Source organism: Bufo gargarizans, chromosome 1 (genome assembly GCF_014858855.1).
Source record: "Bufo gargarizans isolate SCDJY-AF-19 chromosome 1, ASM1485885v1, whole genome shotgun sequence".
Classification (NCBI taxonomy): domain Eukaryota; kingdom Metazoa; phylum Chordata; class Amphibia; order Anura; family Bufonidae; genus Bufo; species Bufo gargarizans.
The window spans coordinates 147,599,263-147,613,726 of NC_058080.1; the positions used below are offsets into that span (position 1 = coordinate 147,599,263).

Genomic DNA, 14,464 nt, shown 5'->3' on the forward strand with positions numbered 1-14,464 from the left:
ATCTCCAGCAGCGTCCTTTCTAGGAGGCATAGAAGTGGGATAGTAACACTGAGAACGGCATCATCGGCACTGGCCATGTTGGCGGAGAACTCGAAACAGCGCAACAAGGCAGACAGGTCTTGCATGGAGGCCCACTCATTGGTGGCAAAGTGGTGCTGTTGCGCAGAGCGAAAACTCCACTATCGCCTGCTGCTGCTCGCACAGTCTGGCCAGCATGTGCAAGAAGAAGTTCCACCTTGTGGGCACGTCGCATATTAGGCGGTGAGCGGGAAGGCCAAAGTTACGCTGCAGTGCTGACAGGCGAGCAGCAGCAGGGTGAGAAGCCCGAAAGCGCACTTAGATGGCCCGCACTTTCAGCAGCAGCTCTGACATATTGGGGTAATTTTTCTGGAATTTCTACACCAAATTCAGCCAGGTAAGGGATGTGCGTCAAGCTGGCTAGGCCCAGAGCTGCTACGAGATTTCTCCCATTATTGCACACCACCAGGCCTGGCTTGGGGCTCACTGGCACAAACCAATCATCGGTCTGTTGTTCCATGCCCGTCCACAGCTCCTGCGCGGTGTGGGGTTTGTCCCGCAAACAGATAAGTTTTAAAACTGCCTGTTATCATTTACCCCTGGCTGTGCTGAAGTTGTTGGTGGAGGTGTTATGCTGACTGGATGAGGAGGCTGAGTAGGAGGAGGAAGCAACAGGAGGCAAAGAGAAACGCACTGCAATCCTCGATGGTAAAAGGACATGCGCCAAACTGCTATCCGCCTCAGTCCCAGCTGCCACTGCATTTACCCAGTGTGCTGTTAGGGAGATATAATATCCCTGACGGTGCCTACTGGTCTACTTATCCGTAGTTAGGTGGACCTTGTCATAGATGGCGTTGCACAGTGCACACCTGATTTTGTCCCCCACTTAGTTGTTCAGAGAAGGGATGGCTTGCCTGGAAAAGTAGTGGCGGCTGGGAATGACGTACTGTGGGACAGCCACCGCCATAAGGATTTTAAAAATCTCCGTCTCCACCAGACGGAATGACAGCATTTCAAAGGCCAGGAATTTTGAATTTCTGGCATTCCGGGCCAGGGATCATGGGTGAGTAGGGGGGTACTTCCTCTTTCGCTCCAGTGTTTGGGAGATAGACAGCTGAACGCTTCCATGGGACATTGTGGATATGCTTGGCAACCCAGGTGGTGGCGTTGCCGGCACATCCTCTGTTTGTGGGGGTGGCAGGTGCCACTGTTACTCCAGAGGGGATGAAGAGGCTGAGACTGCAGCAGAAAAGGAAGCAGGAGGAGCCATAGACCTTTCTTTGTTTTTGAGGTGTTTCTCCACTGCAGCTCGTGCTTTGCACTTAGATGCCTGGTCATGCAGGTTGTGCTCAGGTTTAGAACATTTATGCCTCGCTTCAGGCTCTGATTTCACAGCGTGCAAACCACTTGTGTCTTGTCATCAGCACATTGTCTGAAGAACTGCCATGCCAGGGAACTCCTTGGAGCTGGCTTTGGTGTGCTTGGTCCATTGCTGTGGTAGGCAGTAGCAGGTGTACAGTCTAGGGGACGGCCGCTCGCTTTTGCACCCTGCTCCCTCTTTTGCTGTGCTGGTGGCTCTGTGCGACCACCGCCCCTTCCTCCGAACTAGACAGGTCACTCGCATGACCTTGATTCCATGTGGGGTTGAGGACCTCATCGTCCTCGACATCATCTTCCACCCAGTCTTTACCCCCTACTTGTCAGTCTACACACTGCAGAAAGCCACAGCAGTTGGCACCTGTGTTTTGTCATCATATGAGACTTGCTGTGGTGGTCCTCCCATGTACTCATCTTGAAACATAAGTGGTTGGGCACCAGTGCACTCAATCTCTTCCACTTCTGGGGCAGGGCTATGTGGATAGCAGAGTCATCAAAAAACAGAAGAGACTGCTGCATGACTTGGGGCTCAGACTGCTTGGCTGCTTTGCAAGTGGGTGAGGTGAAAGACTGATAGACATGGGCTGCAGGTGCCAACTCTGATCTTTAAGCAAGGGACTGGGTGGGAGACAATATGAAGGAACTGGAGGCACTGTCAGCCACCCAATCTAATATTGCCTGTACTTGTTCTGGCCTCAGAATTCGTAGAGCCGCATTCAGCCCTACAAAATAATGCTGAAGGTTCTGTCGCCTACTCACATATGAGGAAGGTATTTCACTTGCTGGCACAGATCGACCACGTCCTTTACTTGGATTGTACTTTACAGAAAAAAATGTGAATATGTCACCCCTGGGTCCCTGAACTCACAGACACATTACCTATAAATTTTTCCCTTCCCCTGGCACATATGCAGTGCAGGTACAGGTGCACTTAAAAAATGGGTATATGTTGCCCACTGAACTAAAAGAACAGTGTTAAATTATTGTCGCTGGCACATATGCAGTGCTGGTGCTCTGAACTTGCGCAAAATAGCCGCCGACACCCACTTAACTAACAGACAGATAAAACTTATTTTTCTGTGTCACTGGGACCAGGGCAGGGCAAAAAAATGTTCCATTGCACCCACACAAAAAAAAAAATTGCTGTAGATCGCAGAGTAAACAACAGGTTCTGATATCAGCTAGATTCTTTCCTATTCTCTCCCTCACAGCAGCAGCATCATCTCCCTACACTAGTAACAGCAGAGTGACGTGCAGCGCTATGTGACTCCAGCTTATATAGAGGCTGGGTCCCATGCTGCACTGGCCAATCACAGCCATGACATTAGTAGGCATGGCTCTGATGACTTCTAAGGGCACATAAGCTAAACTCTTGTTGATTGGCTGCCCTGCAGCCTTTCAAAAAGCGCCATTAAATCACCAAACACCGAACTCGAAACTAAACTTTTACTGAAATGTTCGGGTTCAGTTCCAGGGTCAAAAAATCCTAAAGTTCAGTACGAACCCGAACTTTACAGTTTGGGTTCGCTCAACTCTACTTTAGAGGCATTCCATTATTTATTCTGTCATAATAGAAGTCTATGGCCTGCATAAAGAATTCGTCCGGTTTCCGTTATGCTGGTGTCCTCTCTTGCATAACGGAAATTGGGCGGATTCGTTATGCAGGCCATAGACTTCAATTATGACGGAATGAATAACGGAATGCCTCTAAAGGCATTCCATTATGCATTCTATCATGGAATTGTGTTATGGTCCGTGGTAACTGAATCCTTAACGCAATTCAGTAAATATCACAACACAATATCCCCAGATATAAACACTATATTACATTACATGCATACTTTATGATCTTTTATCAGTTTAAATCAACATTTTTTAAATCCAAACATATCTTGGAAAATGACTGTATTGTGAAGGTATTTTTCTTTTATTTTATAGATCCAAATATACTGTATATAGAATAGGTCCTGATGTTGGGTATTTAAAATGAATTAAAGTGGAAGAACCAGAGGTGAAATGCATTGTAAGCTTATTTTATAAGCACTGATTGGTTCTGTCCCTTATAAATCTAGTACCCATCACCTATTGAACTGATAAGACCACGTTCCTGAGTGAAGAAAAAACAAAAAAAACTCAATTTCCGCTAACTTATGACAAAAAAATGTCTAAATGGAGCCTTGCAGGGGGGTGATCAATGACAGGGGGGTGATCAGGGAGTCTATATGGGGTAATCACCCCCCTGTCATTGATCACCCCCCTGTAAGGCTCCATTCAGACGTCTGTATGTGTTTTGCGGATCCGATCCATGGATCCGTAAAACACATACAGACGTCTGAATGGAGCCTTACAGGGGCGTGATCAATGACAGGGGGGTGATCAATGACAGGGGGGTGATCAGGGAGTCTACATGGGGTGATCACCCCCTTGTCATTGATCACCCCCCTGTAAGGCTCCATTCAGACGTCCGTATGTGTTTTGCGGTTCCGATCCATGGATCCGTGGATCCGTAAAACACATACGGACGTCTGAATGGAGCCTAACAGGGGGGTGATCAATGACAGGGGGGTGATCAGGAAGTCTATATGGGGTGATCAGGGGTTAATAAGGGGTTAATAAGTGACAGGGGGGTGTAGTGTAGTGTGGTGCTTGGTGCTACTTTACAGAGCTGCCTGTGTCCACTGGTGGTCGATCCAAGCAAAAGGGACCACCAGAGGACCAGGTAGCAGGTATATTAGACGCTGTTATCAAAACAGCGTCTAATATACCTGTTAGGGGTTAAAAAAATCGCATCTACAGCCTGCCAGCGAACGATCGCCGCTGGCAGGCTGTAGATCCTCTCTCTTACCTGCCGATCCTGTGAACGCGCGCCTGTGTGCACGCGTTCACAGGAAGTCTCGCGTCTTGCGAGATGACGCATAGATGCGTCACTCTGCCTGGGACAGCCGCTTCCGGACCGCGATCCTGCGTTAGGCGGTCCGGAGGCGGTTAAAGTTCAGTGTGCTCTAAAATATATATTACAATATATAAATTGCATACAACCTAATAAATGTATAATTAATATTGGTAAAATAAATAATACAAACAATAATCATTTCAATGTGCTGTATTAAATATATTATCCATATAACATTAACATATATGCAAATTGATCTTAAAATATAATAATACTGAAGAGTTTGTATATTCCTCTAAGTGATTTTTGGCTAAAAGTAGAGATAACTTGCTTATACTTGCTAAAACAATGCATAGTTTGTTGTACATGCTTAAAGGGAATGTCCATGTTTGAAACCAGGTATTGCTGAACACCTTAATGATTTCTGATGTTTTTTTTTTTGTTTTGTTTTTTACAGTGGTCATTAATGGGCTTTTTTTTTTTGGTCTCTACCTTTTTACTGGAGCCTAGAGTAAGGCTAGGGCTACACTGCAACTTGTGTCGCGCAACAATTTTTATAATGATAGTCTATGATGTTGAACTGTGACATGCTGCGACTGCGACATGACAGCAAAAAATACATCTAAGATGGATTTTTCCACGACTGTCGCAGTCACAGCATGTCGCATGTCACCATAGAATATCATTATAAAAATTGTTGCGCGACACGTGTTGCAGTGCAGTTGTGCACTATGTGTCGCGCGTCTTTTTGTAGTGTGACACGTGTCATCGTGTAGCCCTAGCCTAAGGGTTGCATGGGTCTCGAGGTCTGGCAGGGGCTTCAGTCTGGGATGTTTAAGCCCTTAGATGATATGGTAAATAGGTTCTGATGTCTTTACATAGTAGCTGGGGACCTAATGAAGACCCAGACCTACCTGCTGTATATTCCTAGCAGGCTTCACCTCTCTGACATGGCCTGCTATTGACTCAGGCTGTGCCAGCACTTTATAATACATATATACATTTGTACTACATTAGCAATACAACTGTATTGTAGGAGAAATCAAAATATTGCCTATTAAAGTTCCCTGGTAGGACTAGTAAATGGTAAAAAAAAAATAATAATAATAAGTGAAACTATCCAAGTAAAAAATGCACTTTTTCCATTGAAAATAAAAAAAAGCTTTTCAATGGAAAAAAATGCAAAAATGAAATCCCCTCCACATATTTGGTATCACCTGTCTGTACCAACCCCCACAACACAATTATTATGCAATTATTTTGAATGCTGTAAAAAGAACTGCCAAAACTGCAGTTTCTTTCTTATTCACCACCAAAAGAACTACATAAAAGTGATAAAAAAAGTTATGTACTCCAAAATGAAAACTCCGAGCATTCCCTCTAAAATCCAGCCCTCACAGCTCTGTAGAAAAAAAAAAAAAAAAAAAATGATATGGGTCTTGGGAGGTGGCAATGCAAAAACATTTTTTAGAAAAGGTTTTGATTGCGCAAAAGTATTAAAATACAAAAAAAATTATACTGTAAAAACTTAGTGCCATTATTGCAGTTTTTTGCCATCCACCTCAGAAAAATTAATAAAAGTTAAGCGATAAGTTATTGGCACCTCAAAATGGTGCCAATAAAAACTACAAATTGTCCTGCAAATAGCAAGCCCTCGTATGGCTGCATATACGGAAAAAGAAAAAGTTATAGCCGTTGGATTGCGACAAGGAAAATATGAAAACAATTACTTGTACACCAAGGCCTAAAATGCATAACAGGGTGAAGGGGTTAAATTTCCTCAATAAATTTAATGTACTCATTAAAAACATTCGGCTATTTTGTGACAGAGTAGTATAACACATGACTGCTGGTTCACACTACAGAGGTTTTTTTTTTTTTTTGTAGTCTGTAACCATGGATACATATTGGTCACATAGACCCAAAATGGTAGAATATTTAAATTAAAGCTATCTGCAAATCTTTTTTAATTTAGATGGCTTAAAATTTTAAAAACAATAATGCAAATATACACCTTTAAATGATTAAACATAAATCTCCATTATAAGTAAGGTATGTTATAGTTTAAATATGGATATCTATAAATTCCAGTATCAGTAAACGGTCCAATGCATATATTATAAGAATATTGAATTATATACTGTAGGTAAATCCCTCACACAATCTTAAAATAATCATAACAAAATATAGTAAGTAAGAATTAATTGACCTAATAGTAATAATATTACTTACCACTGTAAAATTCATAACCTTCAAAATCCATATTGTCATTGCTAAGTTAACAATCATGGTAACCAACAGTAGTAGCACAAAGAAGTACAAGCACCTCTTCCGCCATCCATAAATTCCAACGGGATAAAACTGAGTGTTTTCTGCTCGTAGATTATTTTGTTGTGTGGCCAATATGTACTGTTCCCGTGTCATCTAAAAAGTGAATACAAAATAACAATAGATTAAATCATAGTTTATAAAAATAATAAATAAATATAACTTTTTAGGTTATCTAGAGAACATAAAACATTATAGTGCAATAAATATGACATTTTTACTGAAATATGTCCCAACTGTGCACAATATTTTTTTATACTGTATATAATCAAAAGTATGTGGACACCTGACCTAAGTATGTGAGTTTTTGGACATTCCTTTCCAAAACTATGTGCATTAGGCCGAATGCACAAGGACGTGAGCGGTCCGTTGTATCCCGGCCTGGCATCCTGCTGACAGCAGGATTGCATGGCGTCATTGGTTGCTATGACGCTGTGCGCTTCATGCCACCGCTACACTACAGTAATACACTTGTATGATCTATACTACCAACCTTCTCCAATAGAGGCAAGGACCTTATCCTCTCAGCTATAAAGCTGAATACTAGACAGTGTTAGAAAAACCTCATACTGTAGAAGTTTCTGATGTAGTAAGTATTCCTATTCAGTAGAAGACTTATTTTATATTTCTGTGCAGGTTAACATGCAGCTCTATAGTGTAGTGGTTAAGATTAGGGATGAGCGAACTCGAACTGTATAGTTCGGGTTCGTACCGAATTTTGGGGTGTCCGTGACACGGACCCGAACCCGGACATTTTCGTAAAAGTCCGGGTTCGGGTTCGGTGTTCGTCGCTTTCTTGGCGCTTTTGTGACGCTTTCTTGGCGCTTTTTGAAAGGCTGCAAAGCAGCCAATCAACAAGCGTCATACTACTTGCCCCAAGAGGCCGTCACAGCCATGCCTACTATTGGCATGGCTGTGATTGGCCAGAGCACCATGTGACCCAGCCTCTATTTAAGCTGGAGTCACATAGCGCCGCCCGTCACTCTGCTCTGATTAGCGTAGGGAGAGGTTGCGGCTGCGACAGTAGGGCGAGATTAGGCAGATTAACTCCTCCAAAGGACTTGATTAATCGATCGATCTGCAGCTGTGCATCACTGAGCTGCTGAAATTCAATTGTTCACTGTTTTTAGGCTGCCGAGACCGTTTGTCAGTCACTTTTTTCTGGGGTGATCGGCGGCCATTTTGTGTCTTTAGGTGCGCCAGCACAAGCTGCGACCAAGTGCATTTAACCCTCAATGGTGTGGTTGTTTTTTGGCTAAAGCTTACATCAGGGTGAAGCTGTCACACCAAGTGCATTTAACCAGCAATAGTCTGTTTATTTTTTGGCCATATACTACATCAGGGGCAAGCTGCGCCTGTCACCAAGTGCATTTAACCCTCAATGGTGTGGTTGTTTTTTGGCTAAAGCCTACATCAGTGTGAAGCTGTCACACCAAGTGCATTTAACCAGCAATAGTCTGTTCATTTTTTGGCCATATACTACATCAGGGGCAAGCTGCGCCCGTCACCAAGTGCATTTAACCCTCAGTAGTGTGGTTGGTCAAGCTGTCACACCAAGTGCATTTAACCAGCAATAGTGTGGTTATTTTTTGGCCATATCCCAGTCTCATTCTGTCACTAAATCCATACCGGTCACCCAGCGCCTAAATACTAGGCCTCAAATTTATACCCCACTAAATCTGTCGTTACCGCTGTCCTGTTGTGGATGGGCAAGTTATTTAGTGTCCGCCAAAGCACATTTTTTGTTCTGGGTTGAAATACAATTCCCAATTTAGCAATTTCATAATTTAGTGGTTTCTGCTATATCAGAGCTATTTGAAATCTATCCCTAAAAGGGTATATAATATTCAAGGTGCACATAGGGTCATTCAGAATAACTTCACACACACGCTACTGTGCATTTCCAAGTCTAATTCTGTTAGTAAATCCATACCGGTCACCCAGCGCCTAAATACTAGGCCTCAAATTTATATCCCGCTAAATCTGTAGTTACCGCTGTCCTGTTGTGGATGGGAAAGTTATTTAGTGTCCGTCAAAGCACATTTTTTTGTTCTGGGTTGAAATACAATTCCCAATTTAGCAATTTCATAATTTAGTGGTTTCTGCTATATCAGAGCTATTTGAAATCTATCCCTAAAAGGGTATATAATATTCAAGGTGCACATAGGGTCATTCAGAATAACTTCACACACACGCTACTGTGCATTTCCAAGTCTAATTCTGTTAGTAAATCCATACCGGTCACCCAGCGCCTAAATACTAGGCCTCAAATTTATATTCAGCTGAATTTGAATACAATACATTGGGCCAAATAATATTTTTGTTGTTGTGGTGAACCATAACAATGAGGAAAACATCTAGTAAGGGACGCGGACGTGGACATGGTCGTGGTGGTGTTAGTGGACCCTCTGGTGCTGGGAGAGGACGTGGCCGTTCTGCCACATCCACACGTCCTAGTGTACCAACTACCTCAGGTCCCAGTAGCCGCCAGAATTTACAGCGATATATGGTGGGGCCCAATGCCGTTCTAAGGATGGTAAGGCCTGAGCAGGTACAGGCATTAGTCAATTGGGTGGCCGACAGTGGATCCAGCACGTTCACATTATCTCCCACCCAGTCTTCTGCAGAAAGCGCACAGATGGCGCCTGAAAACCAACCCCATCAGTCTGTCACATCACCCCCATGCATATCAGGGAAACTGTCTGAGCCTCAAGTTATGCAGCAGTCTCTTATGCTGTTTGAAGACTCTGCTGGCAGGGTTTCCCAAGGGCATCCACCTAGCCCTTCCCCAGCAGTGGAATACATAGACTGCACTGACGCACAACCACTTATGTTTCCTGATGATGAGGACATGGGAATACCACCTCAGCATGTCTCTGATGATGACGAAACACAGGTGCCAACTGCTGCGTCTTTCTGCAGTGTGCAGACTGAACAGGAGGTCAGGGATCAAGACTGGGTGGAAGACGATGCAGGGGACGATGAGGTCCTAGACCCCACATGGAATGAAGGTCGTGCCACTGACTTTCACAGTTCGGAGGAAGAGGCAGTGGTGAGACCGAGCCAACAGCGTAGCAAAAGAGGGAGCAGTGGGCAAAAGCAGAACACCCGCCGCCAAGAGACTCCGCCTGCTACTGACCGCCGCCATCTGGGACCGAGCACCCCAAAGGCAGCTTCAAGGAGTTCCCTGGCATGGCACTTCTTCAAACAATGTGCTGACGACAAGACCCGAGTGGTTTGCACGCCTGTGCCATCAGAGCCTGAAGCGAGGCATTAACGTTCTGAACCTGAGCACAACCTGCATGACCAGGCACCTGCATGCAAAGCATGAACTGCAGTGGAGTAAACACCTTAAAACCAAGGAAGTCACTCAGGCTCCCCCTGCTACCTCTTCTGCTGCTGACGCCTTGGCCTCTTCTGCTGCTGCCGCCTCGGCCTCTTCCTCCGCCTCTGGAGGAACGTTGGCACCTGCTGCCCAGCAAACAGGGGATGTACCACCAACACCACCACCACCTCCGTCACCAAGCGTCTCAACCATGTCACACGGCAGCGTTCAGCTCTCCATCTCACAAACATTTGAGAGAAAGCGTAAATTCCCACCTAGCCACCCTCGATCCCTGGCCCTGAATGCCAGCATTTCTAAACTACTGGCCTATGAAATGCTGTCATTTAGGCTGGTGGACACAGACAGCTTCAAACAGCTCATGTCGCTTGGTGTCCCACAGTATGTTGTTCCCAGCCGCCACTACTTCTCCAAGAAAGCCGTGCCTTCCCTGCACAACCAAGTATCCGATAAAATCAAGTGTGCACTGCGCAACGCCATCTGTAGCAAGGTCCACCTAACCACAGATACGTGGACCAGTAAGCACGGCCAGGGATGCTATATCTCCCTAACTGCACACTGGGTAAATGTAGTGGCAGCTGGGCCCCAGGCGGAGAGCTGTTTAGCGCACGTCCTTCCGCCGCCAAGGATCGCAGGGCAACATTCTTTGCCTCCTGTTGCCACCTCCTCCTTCTCGGCTTCCTCCTCCTCTTCTTCCACCTGCTCATCCAGTCAGCCACACACCTTCACCACCAACTTCAGCACAGCCCAGGGTAAACGTCAGCAGGCCATTCTGAAACTCATATGTTTGGGGGACAGGCCCCACACCGCACAGGAGTTGTGGCGGGGTATAGAACAACAGACCGACGAGTGGTTGCTGCCGGTGAGCCTCAAGCCCGGCCTGGTGGTGTGTGATAATGGGCGAAATCTCGTTGCAGCTCTGGGACTAGCCAATTTGACGCACATCCCTTGCTTGGTGCATGTGCTGAATTTGGTGGTGCAGAAGTTCATTCACAACTACCCCGACATGTCAGAGCTGCTGCATAAAGTGCGGGCCGTCTGTTCGCGCTTCCGGCGTTCACATCCTGCTGCTGCTCGCCTGTCTGCGCTACAGCGTAACTTCGGCCTTCCCGCTCACCGCCTCATATGCGACGTGCCCACCAGGTGGAACTCCACCTTGCACATGCTGGACAGACTGTGCGAACAGCAGCAGGCCATAGTGGAGTTTCAGCTGCAGCACGCACGGGTCAGTCGCACTACAGAACAGCACCACTTCACCACCAATGACTGGGCCTTCATGCGAGACCTGTGTGCCCTGTTGCGCTGTTTCGAGTACTCCACCAACATGGCCAGTGGCGATGATGCCGTTATCAGCGTTACAATACCACTTCTATGTCTCCTTGAGAAAACACTTAGGGCGATGATGGAAGAGGAGGTGGCCCAGGAGGAGGAGGAGGAGGAGGAGGAAGAGGGGTCATTTTTAGCACTTTCAGGCCAGTCTCTTCGAAGTGACTCAGAGGGAGGTTTTTGGCAACAGCAGAGGCCAGGTACAAATGTGGCCAGCCAGGGCCCACTACTGGAGGACGAGGAGGACGAGGATGAGGTGGAGGAGGATGAGGATGAAGCATGGTCACAGCGGGGTGGCACCCAACGCAGCTCGGGTCCATCACTGGTGCGTGGCTGGGGGGAAAGGCAGGACGATGACGATACGCCTCCCACAGAGGACTGCTTGTCCTTACCCCTGGGCAGCCTGGCACACATGAGCGACTACATGCTGCAGTGCCTGCGCAACGACAGCAGAGTTGCCCACATTTTAACCTGTGCAGACTACTGGGTTGCCACCCTGCTGGATCCACGCTACAAAGACAATGTGCCCACCTTACTTCCTGCACTGGAGCGTGATAGGAAGATGCGCGAGTACAAGCGCACGTTGGTAGACGCGCTACTGAGAGCATTCCCAAATGTCACAGGGGAACAAGTGGAAGCCCAAGGCCAAGGCAGAAGAGGAGCAAGAGGTCGCCAAGGCAGCTGTGTCACGGCCAGCTCCTCTGAGGGCAGGGTTAGCATGGCAGAGATGTGGAAAAGTTTTGTCAACACGCCACAGCTAACTGCACCACCACCTGATACGCAACGTGTTAGCAGGAGGCAACATTTCACTAACATGGTGGAACAGTACGTGTGCACACCCCTCCACGTACTGACTGATGGTTCGGCCCCATTCAACTTCTGGGTCTCTAAATTGTCCACGTGGCCAGAGATAGCCTTTTATGCCTTGGAGGTGCTGGCCTGCCCGGCGGCCAGCGTTTTGTCTGAACGTGTATTCAGCACGGCAGGGGGCGTCATTACAGACAAACGCAGCCGCCTGTCTACAGCCAATGTGGACAAGCTGACGTTCATAAAAATGAACCAGGCATGTATCCCACAGGACCTGTCCGTCCCTTGTCCAGATTAGACATTAACTACCTCCCCTTAACCATATATTATTGGACTCCAGGGCACTTCCTCATTCAATCCTATTTTTATTTTCATTTTACCATTATATTGCGAGGCTACCCAAAGTTGAATGAACCTCTCCTCTGTCTGGGTGCCGGGGCCTAAATATATGCCAATGGACTGTTCCAATGTTGGGTGACGTGAAGCCTGATTCTCTGCTATGACATGCAGAATAATTCTCTGCTGACATGAAGACAGATTCTCTGCTGACATGAAGCCAGATTCTCTGTTACGGGACCTCTCTCCTCTGCCTGGGTGCTGGGCCTAAATATCTGACAATGGACTGTTGCAGTGGTGGCTGACGTGAAGCCTGATTTTCTGCTATGACATGCAGACTGATTCTCTGCTGACATGAAGCCAGATCCTCTGTTACGGGACCTCTCTCCTCTGCCTGTGTGCTGGGCCTAAATATATGCCAATGGACTGTTGCAGTGGTGGCTGACGTGAAGCCTGATTCTCTGCTATGACATGCAGACTTATTCTCTGCTGACATGAAGCCAGATTGTCTGTTACGGGACCTCTCTCCTCTGCCTGGGTGCTGGGCCTAAATTTATGAAAATGGACTCTTACAGTGGTGGGTGACGTGAAGCCTGATTCTCTGCTATGACATGAAGACTGATTCTCTGCTATGACATGAAGACTGATTCTCTGCTGACATGAAGCCAGATTGTCTGTTACGGGACCTCTCTCCTCTGCCTGGGTGCTGGGCCTAAATTTATGACAATGGACTGTTGCAGTGGTGGCTGGCGTGAAGCCTGATTCTCTGCTATGACATGCAGACTAATTCTCTGCTGACATGAAGCCAGATTGTCTGTTACGGGACCTCTCTCCTCTGCCTGGGTGCTGGGCCTAAATTTATGACAATGGACTGTTGCAGTGGTGGCTGACGTGAAGCCTGATTCTATGCTATGACATGCAGACTAATTCTCTGCTGACATGAAGCCAGATTGTCTGTTACGGGACCTCTCTCCTCTGCCTGGGTGCTGGGCCTAAATTTATGAAAATGGACTCTTACAGTGGTGGGTGACGTGAAGCCTGATTCTCTGCTATGATATGAAGACTGATTCTCTGCTGACATGAAGCCAGATTGTCTGTTACGGGACCTCTCTCCTCTGCCTGGGTGCTGGGCCTAAATTTATGAAAATGGACTCTTACAGTGGTGGGTGACGTGAAGCCTGATTCTCTGCTATGATATGAAGACTGATTCTCTGCTGACATGAAGCCAGATTGTCTGTTACGGGACCTCTCTCCTCTGCCTGGGTGCTGGGCCTAAATTTATGAAAATGGACTCTTACAGTGGTGGGTGACGTGAAGCCTGATTCTCTGCTATGACATGAAGACTGATTCTCTGCTATGACATGAAGACTGATTCTCTGCTGACATGAAGCCAGATTGTCTGTTACGGGACCTCTCTCCTCTGCCTGGGTGCTGGGCCTAAATTTATGACAATGGACTGTTGCAGTGGTGGCTGGCGTGAAGCCTGATTCTCTGCTATGACATGCAGACTGATTCTCTGCTGACATGAAGCCAGATCCTCTGTTACGGGACCTCTCTCCTCTGCCTGTGTGCTGGGCCTAAATTTATGACAATGGACTGTTGCAGTGGTGGCTGACGTGAAGCCTGATTCTATGCTATGACATGCAGGCTAATTCTCTGCTGACATGAAGCCAGATTGTCTGTTACGGGACCTCTCTCCTCTGCCTGGGTGCTGGGCCTAAATTTATGAAAATGGACTCTTACAGTGGTGGGTGACGTGAAGCCTGATTCTCTGCTATGATATGAAGACTGATTCTCTGCTGACATGAAGCCAGATTGTCTGTTACGGGACCTCTCTCCTCTGCCTGGGTGCTGGGCCTAAATTTATGAAAATGGACTCTTACAGTGGTGGGTGACGTGAAGCCTGATTCTCTGCTATGATATGAAGACTGATTCTCTGCTGACATGAAGCCAGATTGTCTGTTACGGGACCTCTCTCCTCTGCCTGGGTGCTGGGCCTAAATTTATGAAAATGGACTCTTACAGTGGTGGGTGAC

At 46.6% G+C, this 14,464-nt stretch overlaps 1 protein-coding gene across 2 annotated transcripts in view; it reads right to left on the reverse strand.

Moving 5' to 3' along the window:
• SGCZ (sarcoglycan zeta) overlaps positions 1-14,464 on the reverse strand; it is a 1,451,138-nt gene that overhangs the window by 510,785 nt on the left and 925,889 nt on the right. For both annotated transcript variants that reach the window (XM_044295758.1, XM_044295685.1), the window contains one exon: positions 6,521-6,712. In XM_044295758.1, coding sequence (XP_044151693.1) covers positions 6,521-6,712 — 192 coding nt within the window. The remainder of the gene's footprint in view (positions 1-6,520; positions 6,713-14,464) is intronic.